Genomic DNA, 21,569 nt, shown 5'->3' on the forward strand with positions numbered 1-21,569 from the left:
GTCACATTTTTTCAAAAATATTTCAAAAGATGGCACTAATGAACAATTCTTTATTTTTGTCTTCTTTTTATTATTTGCTTTCCTTGTTTACATTAGTTTCATGGCGCTGATTTGTTGTCTTTGTTTTTGATTTACAATTTTAAATAAATTATAGAATATGCGTTCAATCGAATTTTCATCATTTCTTTTTCATAATTATAAAATACACTTTAATTATTAATGTAAAAAGAATAGATATTACATTTTCTTGTACAATTTATTTCTAGGATTTATTTTAACGACTTTTTAAAATATATATGATATAACGCAAAATATCATTTAATAACAGTGATAAAATTTAAATTCTGCAACAAAATATTTATTTCATTTTTTTATTTGCAATTTTATATTGAAATTTCTAGTTCCAGTTTTAATCATTAATAATATAATCTTATTTTGCATCGGTAATATTGATAATTATTAAAAAGGTAAAGGTATCTTAATATGCTATCTTATAGGATAAAAAATATATTGAATGTTAAATCTATTTTATACTTCTGTGATTATAATTTTACTTAACCGTCCGTAGATAATATAGATAAATATTCCATTTTCGGTTGTCATATAGCATTAGTAATATATACGTCAGATACTTTGCAATAAGTTTTTATATTATTCACGTGTCGAAAAATAATTTCTTGTAAAAATACCTATTAATAATAATAATAATAATAATCTGATCCAATATTTAAATTAACACGTTCAATTCGATTAGTATATTTCAAAGAAAAACTAAAAAATACATACATATGTTAAGCGAAACTGTCATCTCAAAATTGTAAACAGAACGAGATTACAATATATGATTATTGGACACTTAAAATGTCTGTAACTGAAGAAAGAATTCAAGAATTAAATAGACGATTTTTAGAATTTATGAGTAAAAGTGAGAATGTGGAATCAGCAACCAAAGAAATTTATGATGATCTTCTTGATGAGGTATTAATGGGATTTGTTTTCGATGTACATCGAACTACAAAAACTGGTAGTTCTGATGTAGAAGAAGGCATACCTGATGACGAATCGTATGCTATTGTAGGTAAGTGAAATAGTAAAAAACATTATTAAAAATTTTAATAATTATAATCTCTTAAATCAGGTTATGTTTATTTATATTTATTAAATAAAATATTTCTGTTATAAAAATTAATTATTATTTTTATTTAATTTAACATTTTTTTTTAAAGATTCTCCAGGATTGGATGTCTTTGGTCAACATCCTGTTAAAAAATCCCAAGAATGTAATTGTCCAAATTGTGATAGAGGAGTTGCAGCTTGTCGTTTTGCAACTCATTTAGAAAAATGTATGGGTATGGGACGAAATAGTTCGCGAATTGCATCAAGACGCATAGCAAATAATTCAAAAGATCTCAGTAATTTCAGTGGTGTTATAAGTGATGATGATGATGATGTTGATTGGAGTTTAAATAATGATAAGCGTAAACGCAGAAAAGACCGTAATGGTATTAAAAGAACAAAGCAACAAAAAAATAGCCAAAGAAATGGTGAAACTATAAATGAACATGTTCATAGTAGTAATGAAAATTCTCCATCAAATTATGAAAATATGTCCTTGGAAGATAAAAGAATTCTATTGACTCAAATTTGTGGAGTAATCTCAGAGCATACAAAAAAATTATGTACACGATCTATGCGATGTCCACAACACACAGAAGATCAAAGGAAAGAAATGAGAGCAAATTTGGAATCTGGAAACAATATACAACCTAGTCAAGATAATCTTCATGTTGATGTAGATACTTATGAAGAGGGAGATGGGCAAAACTTAAGAGAAGCATTAGCGCGTTGGGATCGCGAAGAATCAAGTCATTCGAGTCCAGCAGATTCTACATCTACTACATCAACATCTTCAATAAGTAGAAAACGAGAAACAAAATCGAAAGGCAAAGGCAAAGGTTCCAAACGTGATCGTGGATCGCCTATTTCACAAGGAGATTAAAATAGTTTGCTTAATTTATTTTTTAATTCTAAGAATTTTCTAACAAGAAAATTTATGTAATAATAATGTTCCTATGCATTGTATAAAGCTTCAAGAATATATTATCCCAAACAAAATATAAATTAAAAAAAAAAAACCTTTTTAATTTTATTTTATGTTCAATAATTTCAAAATACTTGTAATTTAAATATGCATAATAATTACTGTTATGCAGTATATATATATATATATATAAAATATATATATAAAACCAATGAATGTTTCGTTGCTTTAATGTTGCGTTAATGGAGGCGCTACATTCTGCAAATGTCAGAATGTTAATTCATTTATATATATGATTCATGGTTATATGCCGCCATTTTCTATTAAATATTATTTGACGTGAAGTTATCGTATATTAAAGTAAGATTAAAGTAATAAATAATTTTAAATTATATTATTAAATAAAGATGTTAAATGTGCAAATAAGTACTGCTTCTGGAGTGAAACAAATTCTTACTGTCGAAACTCCATTTAAAATTCAAGAATTATATGATTACATTGAAGGATTAACGGTATGCGATCATTTAACCTAATTATTTAATATAATTTTTTTAATAAAGAAAAAATTCTTTAATGATAGTTTATATAAAACTTATTGCAGGAAAACTTTTATATTATACATAATGGAAAGCTTATTCATGAAAATGCCATTTGCTATACCGGTTATATTTCTATTGTACCAAGATTATTTGGTGGAAAAGGAGGATTTGGTTCTATGCTACGAGCAATTGGTGCACAAATTGAAAAAACTACAAATCGTGAAGCTTGTAGAGATTTAAGTGGACGTAGACTTCGTGACATTAATGAAGAAAAAAGATTAAAAGCTTGGATCGAAAAACAAGGAAAACGAGAAGAAGAAGCTGCAGAACGTAAAAAGAAAAAATTGGAAAGATTATGTGCTGAACCTAGACATGAATTTAAAGATCAAACCTACGAACGCGAAAGGTCAGTTCTTACAGAAAGAGTTGGAGATGCAGTTGAAGAAGGTTTTAAAGCTTCTACTTCTGGAATAAAAAGAAAATGTGATGAAGAATTTAAACCAAATAAGAAGAAAATTTTATTAGATATAGATATTGATTCAGATGAATTAGATAGTTCTGATGAAAGTGATGAAGATGAAAAAATATCTATTGGAACCATTAAAAATGCAGAATTATCATCAAACGATAGTGGACATTCAAGTGATGAAAGTGGACAAATTACAAAAGATAAGAATGAAATAAAAACAGAACATTTAGAAACAAATTTTGACACTGAAAGTGATAATAAAATTGTAAATATAACTGAAGATAAAAAAAATTTTTAAAGAAATTAAAATTTATCTTTTCAATTTTATTTTACCAGTAAATGCCTTGAAGTATTTATAATATGTATAAGATATCTCATATTATAATAAAATTATTTAATATTTAATAATTAAAAATTCTAAAAAATCTAAATAAAATAATTGTATAATTGTAATTTATATGTTATTAAATTAAATATTAACTTTAGAGAGAATAGATAAATCAAACTAGTTTGTATATTTTAAATGCTACATTGTACAAATTAAATTTAATATTAAAAACGAATAAATATATAAAGTGATTTTGTTGCATTATTTAAAATTTTTTCCAAACTTAAAATATTACATTTTAAATTATTCTCCAGGCAACTAATTCATTAGTAAGTTTTATACCCACTGCAAATAAAGCTACAGATATAATAAATGATTTTAAGAAATTATTTACAAATAATTCCTCATTTTTACATTTATAAAGTAACCATTTATAAAGATTTTTTGTATATTCGAAGTTAATTAAATTATTATTTTGATTACATTTATTTTCAACTTGCATATGTATTGTATGTATCAAAGCACCGAGACAAATATAGTAATAAGTTTTTTTGTGCGGAATATCCTGAAAATAATTATTAAATATATATTGTTTATTTACTTATTTAAAATATTTAAAAAAAAAGAAATTAGATAAAAATAAATCTTACATTTCTTCGAATTTTTTTTTGTTTAATAAATGGCGAGTTGCATAATATAGGTAAAGACGGTGCACAAATATTATGTTTCACAGACATTTTCAATTTTTATTTTAAAATTTTCATACATTTTATTACATCACGATGTAAAACTCAAAATTATTATATACAAACAAAAATCGAAAAGAATATCAAGACAGATATTCTTTTGTTTAATTTAAAATTCTTCGTTTAAAAGAAGTAAAAAATATGTTTCAAATGTTACTTAAAATTCATTATTTTTTCTTTCATTTTTTCATTAATGAATGCTATTGATATAATAATATTTGTAACACGATTATAAATAAAATATAATTACATAACTAAGTATAACTACATAAGCACAGCAAAATATAATGATTAGTATGTTGTTTTTAAAAATATGTTAATTTTTTTCTATCTTTATACATATATTATTTATATATATTATATTTATTTAAAATATTAAATATGTATTAATCACTTATTTGTGTATATTTAACATTTTTTTAACATTAATATTGTAGAATTTTTTATAATATAAAATGTCTATGTTATAATATAAATTTTTACATTATAAATATATTTATTATATATTTTATATTTTTGAAAATATATAAAATGTAATTTTAATAATTTGATTGAATCAATTTAAAATACGCATAGAAAAATATTTCTAATCTTAAAATTTGAAAAAAAATACTAAATATAATATACAAAAAAAGAAAGAAATTAATAAGGAAAATCTCAAGATAATTAATTAAAAAAATTCAACGAAGATGTAAATAGTGGGAGAACCAGTCGACCTTTGTTTCGATAGCTTCATCAACTCTATTCTTTAGTCGATATCCTGATGTCGAATATAATGGACGTTATGTTTTTTAAAATATGAACTCTCAATAATTAAACAATAAAAGTGAAATTCATTATTTTATCTTTTTCGACAAAGTTTTTTTTTGTTTAATTACGATAATATCGAAAATGATTAAATTATTTCTTTTAACTATTTTTCAAGCGATGATATTAAGTTATGCAGTCGCTCGTAAGTTATTAATTTTATCTTTTCAAATAATTTTCTTTTCTTAATTAAAATTATATTTTCATTGAATAATTTTATCATTGTCATATATTTGAATAAATTTAAAAAAAATATATCAAACTATACAACAATTTGCAAATATATAACAAAATTATTATAAAATGTATATACTTATAATTGATCGATATATTTCCTTTGAATAACATGAAATTAAAAAATTATGAAATGCTGTCATTGGAATTTTAATTTGTAAATATAACGGATTGAATATACAGAATTTTATCAAAAATTTATTTTTTAGAATCAAAATATATATTTTATAGAAATATTTTTTATAATTAATTATTCTATTTTTTCATTTTGCAACTTTCTTTTTTTTTTTTTTAGAAAATCAAGAACAATCAACTTGTACGTCAATTAATGGCAGAATCGGTAGATGCATCATAATACGTCAGTGTCCAGAATTATTAAATATACTTCAAACACGCCCCCTTAAATCAGAAACTATAGATTTACTAAGACAATTGCAATGCGGTTTTGATGGTAATAATCCCACAGTCTGTTGTCCGATTCAAAATGCAAATATCGATACAACGTATCGAGACAATAATGAAAATGATATAAAATCGAATCAAAGTTTTAAAGAGCAAAACGAGCAAAGTACCGATAAAAATATCGATGATGAGAATTTACAATATGATTTTTCCAATAATTCTTTGATTCCAACCGATTGTGGAAATGATTTGTCTCAAAGAATTATAGGAGGAGAAATTACAGAGCTCGATGAATTCCCTTGGATGGTACTTCTGGAACACGCCAAACGTAAGTCTTTTTCTCTCTCTCTCTCTAAAAAAATATAAAATATTCACCATTTCGAGAATTTACAATAAAAAATAATATTAACATTTAAAATCACACTTTTCAGCGAATGGAAAAGTTATAATTTGTGGTGGAGTTCTTATCAGTCGGCGTTATGTTTTAACGGCAGCGCATTGCATCAAGGGAAAAGATTTACCAATTACATGGCGTTTAGAGAGTGTTCGTCTAGGCGAATATAACACCGATACAAATCCTGATTGTGTTCAGGATGATGAAAATACCTTACTTTGCGCGGACGAACCTATATCGATTGGAGTCGAAGAACAAATGGCACACGAAAATTATCGACCACGTTCGAGAGATCAGAAATACGATATCGCACTTCTAAGATTATCCCGCGACGTTACATTCACCAATTACATAAAACCTATTTGTTTACCATCCACTGCTTCTCTTGGGCAAAAACTGTTCGTGGCTGGGTGGGGAAAGACAGAGAACGGTTCATCGTCGAACGTGAAGTTAAAAGTTTCTTTGCCTTTTGTCAATAAACAACAGTGTCAATTGACTTACGATAATGTGCAAGTATCGCTCGGTTACGGACAGATTTGTGTCGGGGGACAAAAAGGTAAAGACTCGTGTAGAGGAGATTCGGGCGGACCTTTAATGACCGTAGAAAGAGAACGCAATGGTAATGGAAGATGGATTGTCGCAGGTATTGTTTCTTTCGGACCATTGCCTTGTGGTATGTTTGGATGGCCTGGCGTTTATACAAGAACAATTGATTTTATACCCTGGATACTTAGTAAAATGAAACCTTGATCTTTTGTATTTAAATTTCTTCAAATCTTCCCACTTATTTTCCGTATACATATCTGCTCAGAACAAGAATAAATTTTCTGAAAGAATGAATTTTCCCATATTTTTTTTTTCTAATGTTATATGAATAGTTATGACGTATATCGATGACTTATTAATGACTTTATCATTTTTATCATTTTTAAAGGTTATCGATTATATAGGTCATAGAAATCACGTAAAATATAAAATACGCGTGATGCAATTATTTATATATATATATATGTTTGCAAATAAAAATCTTTCATTATTTAAAATTAATTCATTTTCGATATTGATTCTGCGGAAATCAATTTCTTGAAAAAATTATCCATTTACAGCGAAATTGACGTAAATCTACGTTTCATGTTGAAATTGGAAATCCCAATTAAAAAAATTATTTTAATTAAATTTCAATTTATAAGAAGAAAATGACAAGACTTGTTTAGAATTAGAGATAAATATTTTATAGATGTAAAAAACGTAATATAAAATAATAAGAGAATATTTAGTTTGACGCTTTTCTCAGTTATCGAATAATTATATCTTTTACTTTTGCAATATTTTAACAACTTGTTCATTTAAAAAAAAAATGAATCCGTTTTAAAACAAAACAAATATCGTCCCGATGTAACGAATCGTATTAATTGAGAATTTTCCTCGTAACCCCTTCTCTCTCAACTTCTTTTTTCAATTGAAGGTTAGCAGACTCGCTCAGTAGATAACAGTTAGTCGAGCGAAGACTTTCACACGAGTCCATACTCTCGAAAGTAACAAGTAAACAATTTTCCAAAACCAGTTTTTCTATTTTATCGTTAATTTAAAAAAAAATTAGATGTGATCTTGTTATTTGAATTATCATAATCTTTCTTCCAACAGAAGAAGTCAATTAAGAAAGAAATTATAAATTTGTAAATATCTTTAAATAATACAAAGAATACGATATTGTCTTCCAAAATTATTTCAAGAGAGAAAAAAAAAATAGTAACTTCGAAATCGATATGATTAATCATTTATGTTTAATCATGTTTGTGATCTTATGCGGGGTCGGTGCACGTAAGTGAAATTTCATTAATAATATAATAATAATTTTCTTCGTTTAATTATTAATTATTATCGGATAAAAATTGACGATTAATATTAGAAATTGTCATTGGATTAAAATTTTCTACGAATAATCCAATGTTATCTTCTTATTTTTTAATATTGTTCTTATTTATTCTGTTTTTATTATCTATCTCTTGCTATTTGTCATATGAGCGGAAGAAATAATAAACTTAATTCAATAGAATCGTGTCACATTATCCGAACAATATAAATTTATCATTAAGAAAATTATTATTTTTCCTTTTTGTCAAATAAAAAAATAATATTAACAAACAAAGTTATTGCGGAAAGGAAAATAATTGGTATAGCACTGTTGTAAAAGAAAAAAAAAAAAAAAAAGAAGGGAAAAAAAATTTTATTCAATTGATGGATATCAATTTTCTAATATAATTTTCTAATATATACGCAGTATATACGTTATGTGTTATTATTTCATTCTTGATTGTGATCAGCATTTTATACAATAACTGAATACGCTCATGAAAGACACTTCTATACTGAATACTAACGATACGTGACATTTCTCCTTTCGTAGTATCAATAAGAGATCTACTTCGAACTTATTGTTAGTTCGAGATAATCCGAGTAATCCACTTCCGTAAACGAAGGATTCTTTTTATAGAAGATAGATGTACCACACCACAGAAAAAAATTGGTGTTTGCATCGATATACGTGATTGTCAACCACTGGTAAAAATTCTTAGACAAAGACCAGTATCGGTAGAATCTGTTAATTATCTGATCAGCTTTCATTGTGGATTCAATGGTAATTATTCAAAAGTATGTTGTGAAGCACAGGTAAATATTTTTTTATAATCATTACATTCAACTTTAGTCAGATAGAAGGAAATGTATAACAATAGAATATAACTAACTTAGAATCCAGTAAGAGATGAATCAAACTCGTCTGTAATTTCTGAACCTCCGGACGTCACGAATCATCCGAATTTATCATTACTGAATCATGATATATGCGGCCCAATAGCGGAGCAAAAAATTTTCGGTGGTAATAAAACCGGGATATTTGACTATCCATGGATGGCGTTACTTTTTTACGATACAGGAAATTTAATTCCGGAATTTCGATGCGGGGGATCGCTGATCAATAAACGATACATACTCACTGCTGCTCATTGCGTTACATCGTTACCACCTGGTAAGTGTGACTATAACATGAACTGATTTATTTAAACTTCTTTGATCCGTAATATAATGCGATATTCATGTTGATCGAATATTTTAGAACTCAGATTAATCGGAGTACGATTAGGAGAGCATAATTTTAGAACTGAACGCGATTGCGAGAAAGCGAACGAACTTGAAGTTGTTTGCGCTGAGAGATATCAAGATTTCAGTATAGAAAAGACTCATTTTCATCCAGAATTTTCACGAGGGAAATTACAAAATGACATTGCTTTGGTACGATTGAACAACGACGCTGATTTTAGACCGCAAAATGTTCGACCGATTTGCATGCCAATCGGATCGGCCGCCATCTTATCTCAAAAAAAAGTAAATACGATAATCAAATACGGACGTGTTCTCGAGTTATTTAATTATTTTCATCATAGAATCAATTGATTTTCATGTTTAGGTAACAGTAACAGGTTGGGGTACAACTGAACTTGGATTACGTAGTCAAGAATTGTTACAAGTTCATTTGTCACTAGTAAATACAGAGAAATGTGCACAGGTGTATAAAGAAAGAAAAACGCAAATTTGGTATAAACAAATATGCGCGGGTGGCAAAAATGGTATGGATTCTTGTTCGGGAGATAGCGGTGGACCACTTCAAGCCCCAGGAATGTATAATAATAATCTAAAATACATTCAATACGGACTTGTTAGTTTTGGACCCACTAAGTGCGGTCTAGAAGGAGTACCTGCAGTTTATACTAATCTTGTGTATTATATGGATTGGATTCTAAATACTATTAGCGCATAAAAAAAGAATGCTTTTAACTTAATTTTTTAATTATGTAATTATTGTTGATATATTTTTTTTAATTATTGTTAATTATTGTTAATTGTTATTTCAAAAATATCTAAAACAAAAATTATCCAAATATCCTAAAGTTCCTAAAATGAAAAAAATCGAACGTTTTTAGTTATTTTTGACTAATAACAGTCATTGCTATCATGAAATATGAATATCCCAGTCTTGAGTCTTTGAAAATTTGAATATATCAATTAATAATATACTAGATTTTTAGAATTAAGAATTTATAGATTCTTAGAAATAAGGATGTAAGATATTTTAAAGATATTTCGACAATTAATTTAATATTGTTAATATTAAAGCTCTTTATTTATAAATTATTTGCTACTATAAATATTATATTATGATTATATATGATTTATAAATATAATAATTACTTAATTACATTGTATAATTTGTATGGTTTTAATTTTGTTAACATTAAAATAAAATCTTATAAATTATGTGTTTATTTGAATATATATAAAGATTAAAAACTATTAATATTATTAATTTAAAGTTCTCTGACTATCTTTTTGCTGTTTCTTTACAATGAATTATGATTAGTAAATGTTAATCAAATAATTGTTTACTGAACATCAGTAATTATTTCTATATTATGGTTATTATGTAATGTATTTTTATTGCAATTATCATTAGAGATTAAATATTCATTATTGCACAATTTTTTGCTTTTATTTTGATCTTCGATAAGTTCTGCAGTCTCCTTTATTGAAACTTTTAACTGGCTACGATCAGCTTTTTTTTTTGAAAGTAAAGTTTGAGATTTAGTTATCGATTTTTCAGAAATTTGTGATATAGATGTACTTGATGAATTTAAAGATTGATTTGATAAGGGACTATCCGAAGAACTAGTTAAAGATTCAGAATCTGATTTAGAAATATTTTCGTAATTTATATATGAATTCATGGTACTCGATTCTTCTTTCTTCTTTTTTCTTCGTTGTAACATTTTTGAATTATTAATATTTTTTTGTGTCTGAGTCAACGATTGATAACTCTATAAAAAAATATTCTTATATAAACAATTCTATTTTTATTATTATTGATCTTTATTGTTTTATTTGTCTTATAATTAATTTCAAAGAAATCAATTTTATTCACCTGAGAATGACGTTCGAAAAGAGTTGGTATTTGTGTTACACGATCCAACATCATTTCCATTTGTAATCGATGACGTTCCGCTTGTTCACGTGCTTCATCACGACGAAGCAAAGTTCGAATGTTAAGATCTCTTTCGTGTTCATGCCTTACAATTGAAAATTTATATATAAATATATATAAATAATATTAATATTTTTTATTTTTTTATTATTATATAACATACTATTGAACAAATTTTGCAAGTACGATCTAATTTTTTAAAAATCGCACCTCACTGCGGATCTCAAAGCGCGCCATACTGGATTACGTCCAATTAAAGATTGTTTAATTTTTACAGCTTGTTCTCGACGCCTCTCTTCCATTTTTTCTCTTATTTCACGTTCTAATTTTTCTCTGTAAATATAAATATTTTGTAAATAAAAGATTGTAAATTTCTTTCATTACAATACAATAATTTTAAAAATAAATGTTTATTAAAATTTTGTATAATCTTATAATACCGTGACACTTGACATCTTAAAATTGCTGCTAAATTATTTCCTCGTATAGGCAAAAGTGGCATCATAGATTTACATCTTTCTAATGATATTGAATTATTATTTGACATTTGCGAAATATTTTTATTTTCAATATTTTTATTACAATCTTTAAATGTACTTTGTAAATGTGTGCACGCAGATTTGATTCGTTCTCGTCTCGCCATCGACGGAGGTAAAGATGATGATTTCATTAATTGCGCAGCTCTTAATCGTTTTTGTAATTGTCTGAAAATTGTAACATACTATATAATCGATTCATAAAATGATAAATTTATAAATTATTATATTTACCTGCCATATTCATCTTCAAGCATACGATCATATATTTCTGTACTGAAAAGATTTTTTGGTACTGGTTTAGCTTTAAATTTTGTATTCATATTAATATTTTTACTATGAATTTCTGGACTAGATCTTGCTAAAAATCTCCAAGCTCGACGATCGCATTCGAGTTTAAAAGGACGTACTTGAGACATTAAATTTAAGGCACTTTCTTCACGAATTATACGGCTTCTAAAAAATAAATATTTATAATAACTGTAAATTTATTATTATATATCAATGCAAATAAAGATTAAAATGTAAAAAATAAAAATGTAAGATATATGTAAAAGCAAACCGTTCTTCCTTCTCAGCCAATAATTTATCATAAAGTGGAATTTTTGACGTAAGTGGAATTGATCTTACACGTCGTTTTCTACATACATTTTTTTTATTATTTCTCACATTTTTATACTTTTGTTCCTCCATTTTAATATGTTTCATGTGCTTTTCTGCTTCCTCCCTAAAATATATAAAAAATAAATATATGATATTATTATTTTATATCCAATATAAATAAATCAATTAATTTGTTATTAAAATAAAAAAATATAATTTATTACCTCAAAGTAAAATTAAATGGCTTAGGTACAGTAGGATGCCATTCTTTTGTAATATTGGCTGGTAAACTCCTTGTTTCTGCATTATCTATATCACTTTCAATATTATCATTGGTATTTATTTTATCGCATGTATTCCAATTTTTATTATTCAAATATATTTTCTCCTTACATTCAGTTCCATTTTCCTTATCTCTTCTACTACATTTAAAAATGATAACATTGCAGCCATAATTAGATAAAAGAAATTCACTCCTACTCACTTCTAATCATATATACCTATTTGTTAAGAAATCCTGATGTTCTGAGATTTCATTTTCATTGAGTTTATTGGAAAGAAAAAGTAATGGACTGGGACTAGAAGATTCTTCTAAGTAACACTTTTTACCATTTAATGCTAAATCATTAATATCATTTTTACTTTTTAACTTTAATTTTTGATTAGACACTGAAAATTTAGATTCATTTATATTTTCATGATCAACCAGAGAATTTTGTAAATTTTTTAATAATAATTTTTGTTTTCTTTTTAAATAATCTACTTTTTGTTTAAACTGTTCATTTGATAAATGATAAACTTGACCATAATCTGGTATACTATCCAGAAATTCTAAAAAGATATCCATATCTTCTGTAGAATTTGATATCTTATATTCAGTAACAAAATGATCATTTTTTATAAAATTCATGTTATATTTATTGTAAAAATCATTATCTTCTTTATTCTTTTTAGATTCAAGACGTTCATAAGAAGGAGTTGGTTGCCTATTATAGGGATTTACAGGAACTTTCACACAAGAATTGTAAAAAGATGTACCTTTATGTTCTGTCATTGCCTATTACAGTAAATAAATTTTTATTATTATATATTTTCAATGAAAATCTAAAAATTTATTTATTTTTTTTTAGCATTTTATACAAAAAATATTTCATATTTATAATAATTTAAATTTAATAATAATTATAATTAAGTTGAAAAAAAATATTTGTATTTTACATTAATATTTAAATAAAATATATCAATATATATTTATAATATGTTATAAGATAAAATAATTAAAATATTTGTTTATAAAATTAAATTAGTATATTTTTCGTATAAGCAAATATCAATACTCACCTATAAATTTTACGATGAAATTTACAATATATTAATAGATATAAAAATCAGAAATAAAAAATAATAATTTGTAATAAAAAATTATTAATTTATTTTTATTATATAAAATTTGTCATATATACATTTTTTGAAATTTAAATTCGATTCTCTATTTTACACTATCCTAATAACTACAAATAAACATCTTTTAGAAAAGATCAATATAACCTCGCTATATTCGTCACCATGGTGAATAAAATAAAGTATTAATGTAAATTTTTTATAATAATTAAAAAATAAAATTAGGAATATAAATTAAAAAATATTTAAATAACTTATTTTATTTATAATTGGATTTCAATGAATTTATTTAAATGTATTTAAATATATATATTTAAAGTATTTTATAGTATTAAAAGAAATTGTTATTATTGTATATATAAATTTGATTGCAAATATTAAACGAATAATTTTAATAAAATATAAATAAATAAATTTATGTATGTATTACTATAATTATAAAAAGAACTTAAACTTATAGATGTATTTCCATAGAACTAAATAAAATTAATCTAAAAATTATTAAATAATCATGAAATACAATTTAAATAAAATGTAAACGACCAATAAGGAATTCTTACAAGTTTGAAAAATATTTTGACATCTACTGTTTTTCATAGATTGTAAATCATATTTATTAATCATCAGAAATAATCCCGTATTTCCGCTATCAAATCGCATAATAATAATTTTAAAATAACTTTTAAATAAAAAAAATTTTAAATAATTTAATTAAATTACTTGAATAAATAAATTAATTTTGTATTATTAAGATTAAAAGAGGCATCGTCTATTATATTTAGCATAATTTTAATATAATTCCTTTTAAAATAATTTCAGTTTATATATCATAAATGTATATAAACATTTAGATATAAATTGTATTGAATATAATAGAAAACAAAAATGGCGATTTTTGGAAAAGCAATGACATTTTGTGATGTATTAACATTAACTTTAAAAAGATGTAAATATATTATTTCTAATGGATCAATGCTTACAGCAAAGCCTTTTTCTATCTCTACACAAAACCATGAAAATTATGATATTATTATTACTGGAGGTGGTATGGTTGGATCTACATTGGCATGTGCAATAGGTTAGTCTTTTTTTTTTATTTAATAATTATATTATAAAATTGTAAATGTAAAATGTAAATTACATTTTAATTAAATATATTTTTTTATATTTTGTAATAGCCAATAATAGAAAACTTGAATGTAAAAAGATTCTCTTATTAGAAAGTAATAAACAACATAAATATAAATCACAAGAAAAATATTCCAATCGTGTTGTTGCTTTAAATAAACAAACACGTTGTTTACTTTCAAGTATAGGAGCTTGGCAACATATTGAAGCAATACGTTATTCTACAGTACGAAAAATGCAGGTATTAAAATAATGAAAATAACAATAAATGATGAATAATGAAAATATTTTGAAAAATATATTTTAATGATATTTAATTTATTATATTTTTTGTAATAATACAAATATTACAATTAAATATGAAATTTATAGTAGGTTTGGGATGCATGTTCTGATGCTATAATTGTATTTAATGAAGATTATTTGACTGAAGAAATTGCTTATATAGTTGAAAATGATTTATTATTACACGCTGTAAATAAGCAATTAGCAGACAAAGAAAATGTAAATATAATTTATAATTCTAAAGTTGAAAATATTAAATTACCTAAAACACAAGAAGAAAATGCAGTAATACAATTACAAGATGGAACGAAATATAAAAGTAAATTATTAGTAAGTAAAAAATATAATAATAAATGAACATTTCAAATATTTTTCTATCTCTATACAAATTTACTATGTACTAGAATTATTACAATCTCTAACAATGCTTTCAACTTTATTAATTAACTTATCCAAATGTGTATTAATATTATAAAAACATCTTTGCAATTCATCTATTATTTCATTTAATTGTTGTTGATTATTGTCACTAGAGGTTGTACTATAAAGTCGATTTAATTTAGGTGTATCCATTTTTATATTATATGTATTATATATAGGCATCTTTTTTTTCATATTTCGATTTTTTTTTTCAATTACTAAACGATAGATAGCTTTCATTAATTCCCGTGGTAAACGTTTTTCTCGTGGATCATTAGGACGAATATGAATTGTACAATAATGTGGTGGATGTAACAGAAGTGCACCCTGTCTGCATGCTTTCATTATTGTATTTGGTGCATAGTCTAACAATTTAGAAAATAGCATGTGTTCCAAATGTGCTACTAATTCTGCTCTACGTACTAATCTATCTAATCCAGCACATCTTCTCAATTCTTGTATATCTGATACTGCAAGTCCCATCATCAAATTTGCTAAAATTACTGTTACTAAAATGACAAAACTTAAAAACATTAAGTGTGCAGTGCCGGAATATAAAATTGATGATTTTGAACTAAAAAATATATCCTCAAATTCCAATTCTCCAGACATCATTACAATAGTTTTTAATAGAGCAATTAATGGATTGTTAAATGAATCATAATTTTTATGTAATACACTGAAGCCTAAAGAAAATCCTATTATAAGACATATGTAAGCACCTAGGAATTTAAAAAAATTAATTGAGACTTGAGTAAACATTTGTATATAAAGGCCAAAAATTGGAAATCTTCCAATCACTGTCATTAATTCTATCCAAATTAATAAAATATCCAAAGCAGCTACATGATATTGCCACTCATGTATTGGAATAATTAATACAATACTTGATAGTAATACAACACTCCATTGAAGCCAATTTTCCCATCTTTTAATATAACTGTATATGCCATGAACCATTTGAAAAAATTCTTTACTAGCTAGTGTCACAGTAAATATTAATACTAGCCAAAAAAATAATTTTCTAAATTTTTCAGTATTTTCAATATTACTTAAATATGTAATTGCTATATATGCAGTAAAAAAAGCGACAAATATGGAATGAAATATTAAATTTAATAAAAAAAATTTACGGATTCTTAACCATTTTAAATAAAGAAAGCTTTCACATAAAGGATGTTTCAATACATGTCTTTGTCCAACTTCCACAAGACACAGCATCAAATCAGTTTCTCCTCTACCACCTGATATCAATGGTCTAAAATCTAATTTCAATTCACAATCAATATCACCTAATTCATGATCATGTAAAGAAATTGCTTGATCTAAGCGAGAAATAAATCGAGGCAATACATCTGGTGTTCTACGTACAATAAAACTTAATGCAGATATACCACCTTTTGTTCTAGCAGTAACATCTGCTCCTTTTGATAATAACATTATTACTATTGATGAACTTTCATTTAATGCCGCAATATGTAAAGGTGTGTAACCAAATTTATCTGCTTTATTGATTAAAGCACCAGCCTATTAAAATAAAAAGATTTATAAATTTACACATAAAATAATTTTATACCATATTTTTAAATAATAAATAAACCTGAAGTAACATTTTCACTAAATCTATTCCTCTGGTAGTTTTTGCAACTGCAGCATGTAATGGAGTACGATCATCATTATCTTCAATATTGACATTAGCACCAATATTTATAAATAGTTCTAAAGTTTCCATGGATTGAGATAAAACTGCTAAGTGCATTGGTGCTTGTCCTCTTGCATTTTTTGCTTCACATGTTGCACCAGCATCTAATAACAACTTTGTACATTCAACACTACCCTCTTCAGCTGCTAGATGTAATGGAGTAGATCTCATAGAACCAAATTGAACTCTTACATCTGCTCCATAATTTAATAATAATTTTGTGCATGCAATAGAACCTAAACCAGCTGCTACATGCAATGGTGTTTCTGTATAAACCTATTTAATAATCAAATTGAAATATAATTAAAAAAAAAATATAATTAAAAATATAATATTTATAAATATTTATAAATAATAATTTTAAACCTGTGGATTATTAGGAGAGGCACCTGCTTCTAATAAAGCTTTGACACAATCTACTGCATTACTTAAAACAGCATAATAAAGAGGACTTTTTCCACACATTCCAGCATTTACATCTGCTCCTGATTTTATTAAACATTTAACACAAGCAAGATCTCCAGTAGCTGCAGCACAATGTAAAGGTGTATACTTTTTACTAAAATCCCATTCACATGGATTTGCTCCATGTTGTAATAATTTTTCTAAAATTGTTAATGAAGCTGTACATGCAGCCAAATGTAATGATGTCCTATAAAATTAATGAATTGTTAGTTTAGAATTAAATTTTTTTATTATCTATCATACCTGCCATCACTATCTCTAGCTGAAACTTTTGCATTTTTAGTCAATAAAGCTTTGACTATATCTACATGACCTAAATAACAAGAAACTAAAAGACAAGTGCTTGGCCATCTTAAAAAAAGTTCTGGAACAGTTGTATTTATAGCTGCTTCATTTTCAATATCCAATAAATTATTTTGTATGCGTCTATATTAAATACAATACATAAGAAAATTAAATTATATTTAGTATAATTTTTATGATAACAAATAAATAATTACTTTACCTATTTAAAAATGAAGATATAGTAGTTTTGTGAATATCTTCTGTGATGTTTCTACAATCAGTGTTCAGATATTCATCTAAAACTTTATTCAAACTATCTCCATGAAGAGTAGAAATAACAGAAAGTGCTTGCTTTCCTGCTGGAAGATTAGATAGGGCCAAAATAATTTCCTCTATATTCCATGGTTGTTGATTTATTATTTGTCTTTCTTTTATATCGCATATAACAGGTTCAGAACTATACTCGGAACTTATACTGCTTTTTTCCATATCATTCATCCAAATATCTTCACAATTTTTCTAAAATTACTGATAATTAACAAATAATATTTAAATTTGTTTATTCACTTACTGTATAATTAGCAATAGAAGGTGATGGCATAACATTTAATTCTTCTTGAGAATTACGATTACTTAAAAATCTATTTAGAAGTGGTTTCTTTTTTAAAATCGACATGCTATCTTGATTTTTTTTTATTTAACAATTTAATATGAGATTAATAATAATTAATAATAATAATTTAATAAAATAGTTTTATTTAATATATAATTTAATAAAATAGTTTTATTTAATATACAATTTAATAAAATAGTTTTAGTTAATAATTTTTAATATTAAAAAATTGCAATTATATAATATTCACAAATTATATAATATGTATTATTTTTAAAATAATTAAAAATTATATTTTCAATTATCAATATGGTTCAAATCAGATCTTGATGTTTATAAAATAGGCATATATTTAGCTCTGACTTACTTCTATATATATACACACACAGTAAAAGAAAATTCTAAATTTATAATTTTTTTTTTCTTTTTATAAAAAATACAATTGAAATTTATTTAATTTTGTGCTTAAAAATTTTACTTAAAGAATAATATATATATTTATATATATAATTGATAACTTTTATAGAAAAAAATTATATGTATATATTATTTCTTTTCTTCTTAACACATACATAGAATAAATATTAAGCTTTAAGAAATAATTTATTCACAATTTTAAAAATTTTTTTCATAAGTTATTGTTTTTTAATTTGATATTTTAAATATAATTATTATATGTATATGTATATAAAAATATAAAATATTTGTAACAAATAAAAGTATAATTTTAAATATTTTAATTTCTGTATATTGAAAATAATAAATTCTAAAGTACTATAAAAAATATAAAGCACTTTAGAACAAGATTCAAGATTTCCACTGAAATGTGAAACAGAACTGAAGTTATTTCTAGATGTATTGTTAGTCTTTCTCCTTCTCCCTTGTAGTTCCCCTTCCTTTAACAATAAACTTACATTATCTTTATCATTATCTTTTTGATAATTATAAATTAATTCATTATTTTTTATTGTTATAATAAATTTTATTTGAATCAGAAAATAGTATTAAAAGTTATATTTTTTTGGAATTTTAGATAGGAGCAGATGGTGTAAATTCATTGGTACGTAAAACAATGAATACACAATATGTGAAATGGGATTACAATCAAATGGGTATAGTTGCTACTCTTAAATTATCAGAGGTAAATCATCATAAAAATATTATACTGTATCAATATTATATAGATTATATTTTTATTTCAGCCCGGTGAAAATATTGTTGCATGGCAAAGATTTCTACCAAATGGACCAATAGCATTACTTCCAGTAATATTTTTTTGTTATAAACTTTGTTATTATAAACTAGCTAATAATTAAATACACCATTAATTTGTTTAACTCTATGGTATATGGTTATAGTTAACAAATGACCTTAGTTCTCTTGTATGGTCATTGCCAATAGATGAAGCAAAAAGACTTTTAAAAGTTTCTGAAGAAGAATTTGTTGACAATATAAACACTGCTTTATGGAAAGTTTATCCAAAAGATGGTATAGTTGAAAGTGGTATGAAAGCACTTCAACAATTACTTGAAGGTTTGTCCTTACAAACTGGTGTAGTGAGACAATTACAACCATCAATATCAGCTATTTCTGAAGGATCTCGTGCAGCTTTTCCTTTACAATTTGGTCATTCTGTATCTTATGTTCAAACAGGAACTGTTTTAGTGGGGTAAATAAAAAAACATGAATTTTAAAAAATATTTGAATAAAATTATATATTATTAATATATTTATATTATATAATTGTTTTTATTTTTTTGATGTAATAGATAATTTTTATGTAAAATATTTCAGAGATGCAGCACATAGAGTTCATCCATTAGCTGGTCAAGGTGTAAATTTAGGATTTGGAGATATAACAGTATTAGTTCAACTTCTTGCAGAAGCTGTTATAAATGGAGTTCCAATAGGAAACATAATGTATTTGAGAAAATATGAAACATTAAGACAACGATATAATGTTCCAATAATGTTTGCTATTGATGCATTGCATCGATTATACAATGGAACAGCAGCTCCTATTGTCTTAGTTCGAAGTTTGGGACTACAATTGACAAATGCTATCCCAGTGATAAAGGTGAAATATATTTCTAAAAATAATAAAATAAAGTATTATATTTTATTTTATATTAATTAAAATTTTATCATTTGCTTTAGAAAGCCCTAATAGAACATGCATCTGGACAAATAGAAACTTAATAATGTTAACACTTAATGTAAATATTTATTAGTATAATATGTAATTATAAATTTTGTAATGGCAATGATATGTAACATATGAATAAAAGTAGAAATATAATTTAATATGCTATTTATATTAAAAAACTTATGCTAATTATATTATATTTAATTATATCTATCAAAAAAAGGAAATATATATATGTATATCATATATATATATATATATATATATATGTATATGTGTATGTATATATATATATATATATGTATAAAATATTTGAATATTTTTCGTTGTTAATCATAGTGATAAATTTGTATTATTGATAATATCTAATATTTATTTAATTTTTTATTATAAAAAATTATAACAAAAGAGTAAACCTAATGATTTATAAGATTTATCGAAATGTAACTTCATCGATATCCGAAATAATAACATCGATATGTAAAGAAAAACGATGATCAATGTAAATTGATTATTCCATGTGAGCGAAGGTTAACAGTTTTGAAACGAAAATAGGTTATCATGTTACCTTTCCATAAAAAACAAGTAACTAAACAAATACTAAATAAAATTAATCGGATATTTTTAAAAAAAAAATTTAAAAATTGAAATATTCTCAAATTTCATTTTTTAATACATAAATTTTGTCACATCTTTTACATGCACATAGTTTAGGTTATTACGATCTCCGAAATTTATGAACAATTTGTAACTTAGAAAGACATAAGTGAATTACGTAATTTTTTATACTTTATTTCATTTATATGGTAAGGAGTTATTACTGACGAAAAAAAATAATTTCGACTATATCGCAAAGTAATTTAATACTTATAAAGGTTATAAATACTTATTTATATGATTATTATATTAAAATGAACAAATTTTATTTACTTAAAATTATTTAATTTCAGATCCAAAATATATAAAATTAAACAATTTTGTTTCTTTACT

The 21,569-nt window shown here is 24.5% G+C and overlaps 6 protein-coding genes and 1 long non-coding RNA gene across 13 annotated transcripts; 5 read left to right on the forward strand and 2 right to left on the reverse strand.

Moving 5' to 3' along the window:
- Positions 1–861: 861 nt before the first annotated feature.
- On the forward strand, positions 862–2,554 carry LOC107998706 (ataxin-7-like protein 3). Its single transcript, XM_017058119.3, has 2 exons — positions 862–1,078; positions 1,227–2,554. The coding sequence occupies exons 1-2, from the start codon at positions 862–864 to the stop codon at positions 1,997–1,999; spliced, it is 990 nt and encodes a 329-aa protein (XP_016913608.1). The 3' UTR covers positions 2,000–2,554.
- LOC107998724 (splicing regulator SDE2) lies at positions 2,413–3,628 on the forward strand. Its single transcript, XM_017058142.3, has 2 exons — positions 2,413–2,553; positions 2,643–3,628. Exons 1-2 carry the CDS (start codon positions 2,449–2,451, stop codon positions 3,345–3,347), a joined length of 810 nt encoding a protein of 269 aa, XP_016913631.1. The 5' UTR covers positions 2,413–2,448; the 3' UTR covers positions 3,348–3,628.
- Positions 3,629–4,848: 1,220 nt separating this feature from the next.
- LOC107998188 (uncharacterized) lies at positions 4,849–10,274 on the forward strand. Its single transcript, XM_062075587.1, has 7 exons — positions 4,849–5,075; positions 5,460–5,894; positions 5,998–6,707; positions 8,403–8,630; positions 8,712–8,988; positions 9,076–9,344; positions 9,427–10,274. The coding sequence occupies exons 1-7, from the start codon at positions 5,015–5,017 to the stop codon at positions 9,775–9,777; spliced, it is 2,331 nt and encodes a 776-aa protein (XP_061931571.1). The 5' UTR covers positions 4,849–5,014; the 3' UTR covers positions 9,778–10,274.
- On the reverse strand, positions 10,112–13,616 carry LOC107998205 (protein FAM161A). 3 transcript variants are annotated; one of them, XM_028667187.2, is made up of 9 exons: positions 13,476–13,616; positions 12,635–13,191; positions 12,359–12,553; positions 12,094–12,258; positions 11,766–11,987; positions 11,436–11,699; positions 11,206–11,328; positions 10,936–11,080; positions 10,112–10,831 (listed from the first exon to the last, which is right to left on the reverse strand). In XM_028667187.2, exons 2-9 carry the CDS (start codon positions 13,186–13,188, stop codon positions 10,400–10,402), a joined length of 2,100 nt encoding a protein of 699 aa, XP_028522988.1. In that variant the 5' UTR covers positions 13,189–13,191; positions 13,476–13,616; the 3' UTR covers positions 10,112–10,399. The 3 variants fall into 3 exon arrangements, with proteins under 3 accessions (XP_028522988.1, XP_016912853.1, XP_016912876.1); XM_017057364.3 differs by having other exon boundaries at positions 12,359–12,556; XM_017057387.3 differs by lacking the exon at positions 13,476–13,616 and having other exon boundaries at positions 12,359–12,556; positions 12,635–12,803; positions 12,898–13,095.
- LOC114577674 (uncharacterized) lies at positions 12,589–13,382 on the forward strand. The gene is made up of 2 exons (XR_003697925.2): positions 12,589–12,729; positions 13,089–13,382. It is a non-coding gene; the product is annotated as an uncharacterized LOC114577674 (long non-coding RNA).
- Positions 13,617–13,855: 239 nt separating the features above from the next.
- On the forward strand, positions 13,856–20,737 carry LOC107998942 (ubiquinone biosynthesis monooxygenase COQ6, mitochondrial). Of its 3 annotated transcripts, XM_017058510.3 has the most exons (9): positions 13,856–13,954; positions 14,355–14,613; positions 14,714–14,904; positions 15,039–15,278; positions 19,467–19,574; positions 19,636–19,698; positions 19,792–20,102; positions 20,228–20,510; positions 20,591–20,737. In XM_017058510.3, the coding sequence occupies exons 2-9, from the start codon at positions 14,421–14,423 to the stop codon at positions 20,630–20,632; spliced, it is 1,431 nt and encodes a 476-aa protein (XP_016913999.1). In that variant the 5' UTR covers positions 13,856–13,954; positions 14,355–14,420; the 3' UTR covers positions 20,633–20,737. The 3 variants fall into 3 exon arrangements, with proteins under 3 accessions (XP_016913999.1, XP_061931463.1, XP_061931464.1); XM_062075479.1 differs by having other exon boundaries at positions 20,228–20,737; XM_062075480.1 differs by lacking the exons at positions 13,856–13,954; positions 15,039–15,278 and having other exon boundaries at positions 14,145–14,613; positions 20,228–20,737.
- LOC107998921 (transient receptor potential channel pyrexia) lies at positions 14,943–19,468 on the reverse strand. 3 transcript variants are annotated; one of them, XM_028667124.2, is made up of 6 exons: positions 18,392–19,468; positions 18,041–18,339; positions 17,779–17,961; positions 17,437–17,722; positions 16,969–17,346; positions 14,943–16,895 (listed from the first exon to the last, which is right to left on the reverse strand). In XM_028667124.2, the coding sequence occupies exons 1-6, from the start codon at positions 18,494–18,496 to the stop codon at positions 15,342–15,344; spliced, it is 2,805 nt and encodes a 934-aa protein (XP_028522925.1). In that variant the 5' UTR covers positions 18,497–19,468; the 3' UTR covers positions 14,943–15,341. The 3 variants fall into 3 exon arrangements, with proteins under 3 accessions (XP_028522925.1, XP_061931447.1, XP_061931448.1); XM_062075463.1 differs by having other exon boundaries at positions 18,388–18,501; XM_062075464.1 differs by having other exon boundaries at positions 18,041–18,348; positions 18,392–18,483.
- Positions 20,738–21,569: the final 832 nt, after the last annotated feature.

Source organism: Apis cerana, linkage group LG5, assembly GCF_029169275.1.
Source record: "Apis cerana isolate GH-2021 linkage group LG5, AcerK_1.0, whole genome shotgun sequence".
NCBI lineage: Eukaryota > Metazoa > Arthropoda > Insecta > Hymenoptera > Apidae > Apis > Apis cerana.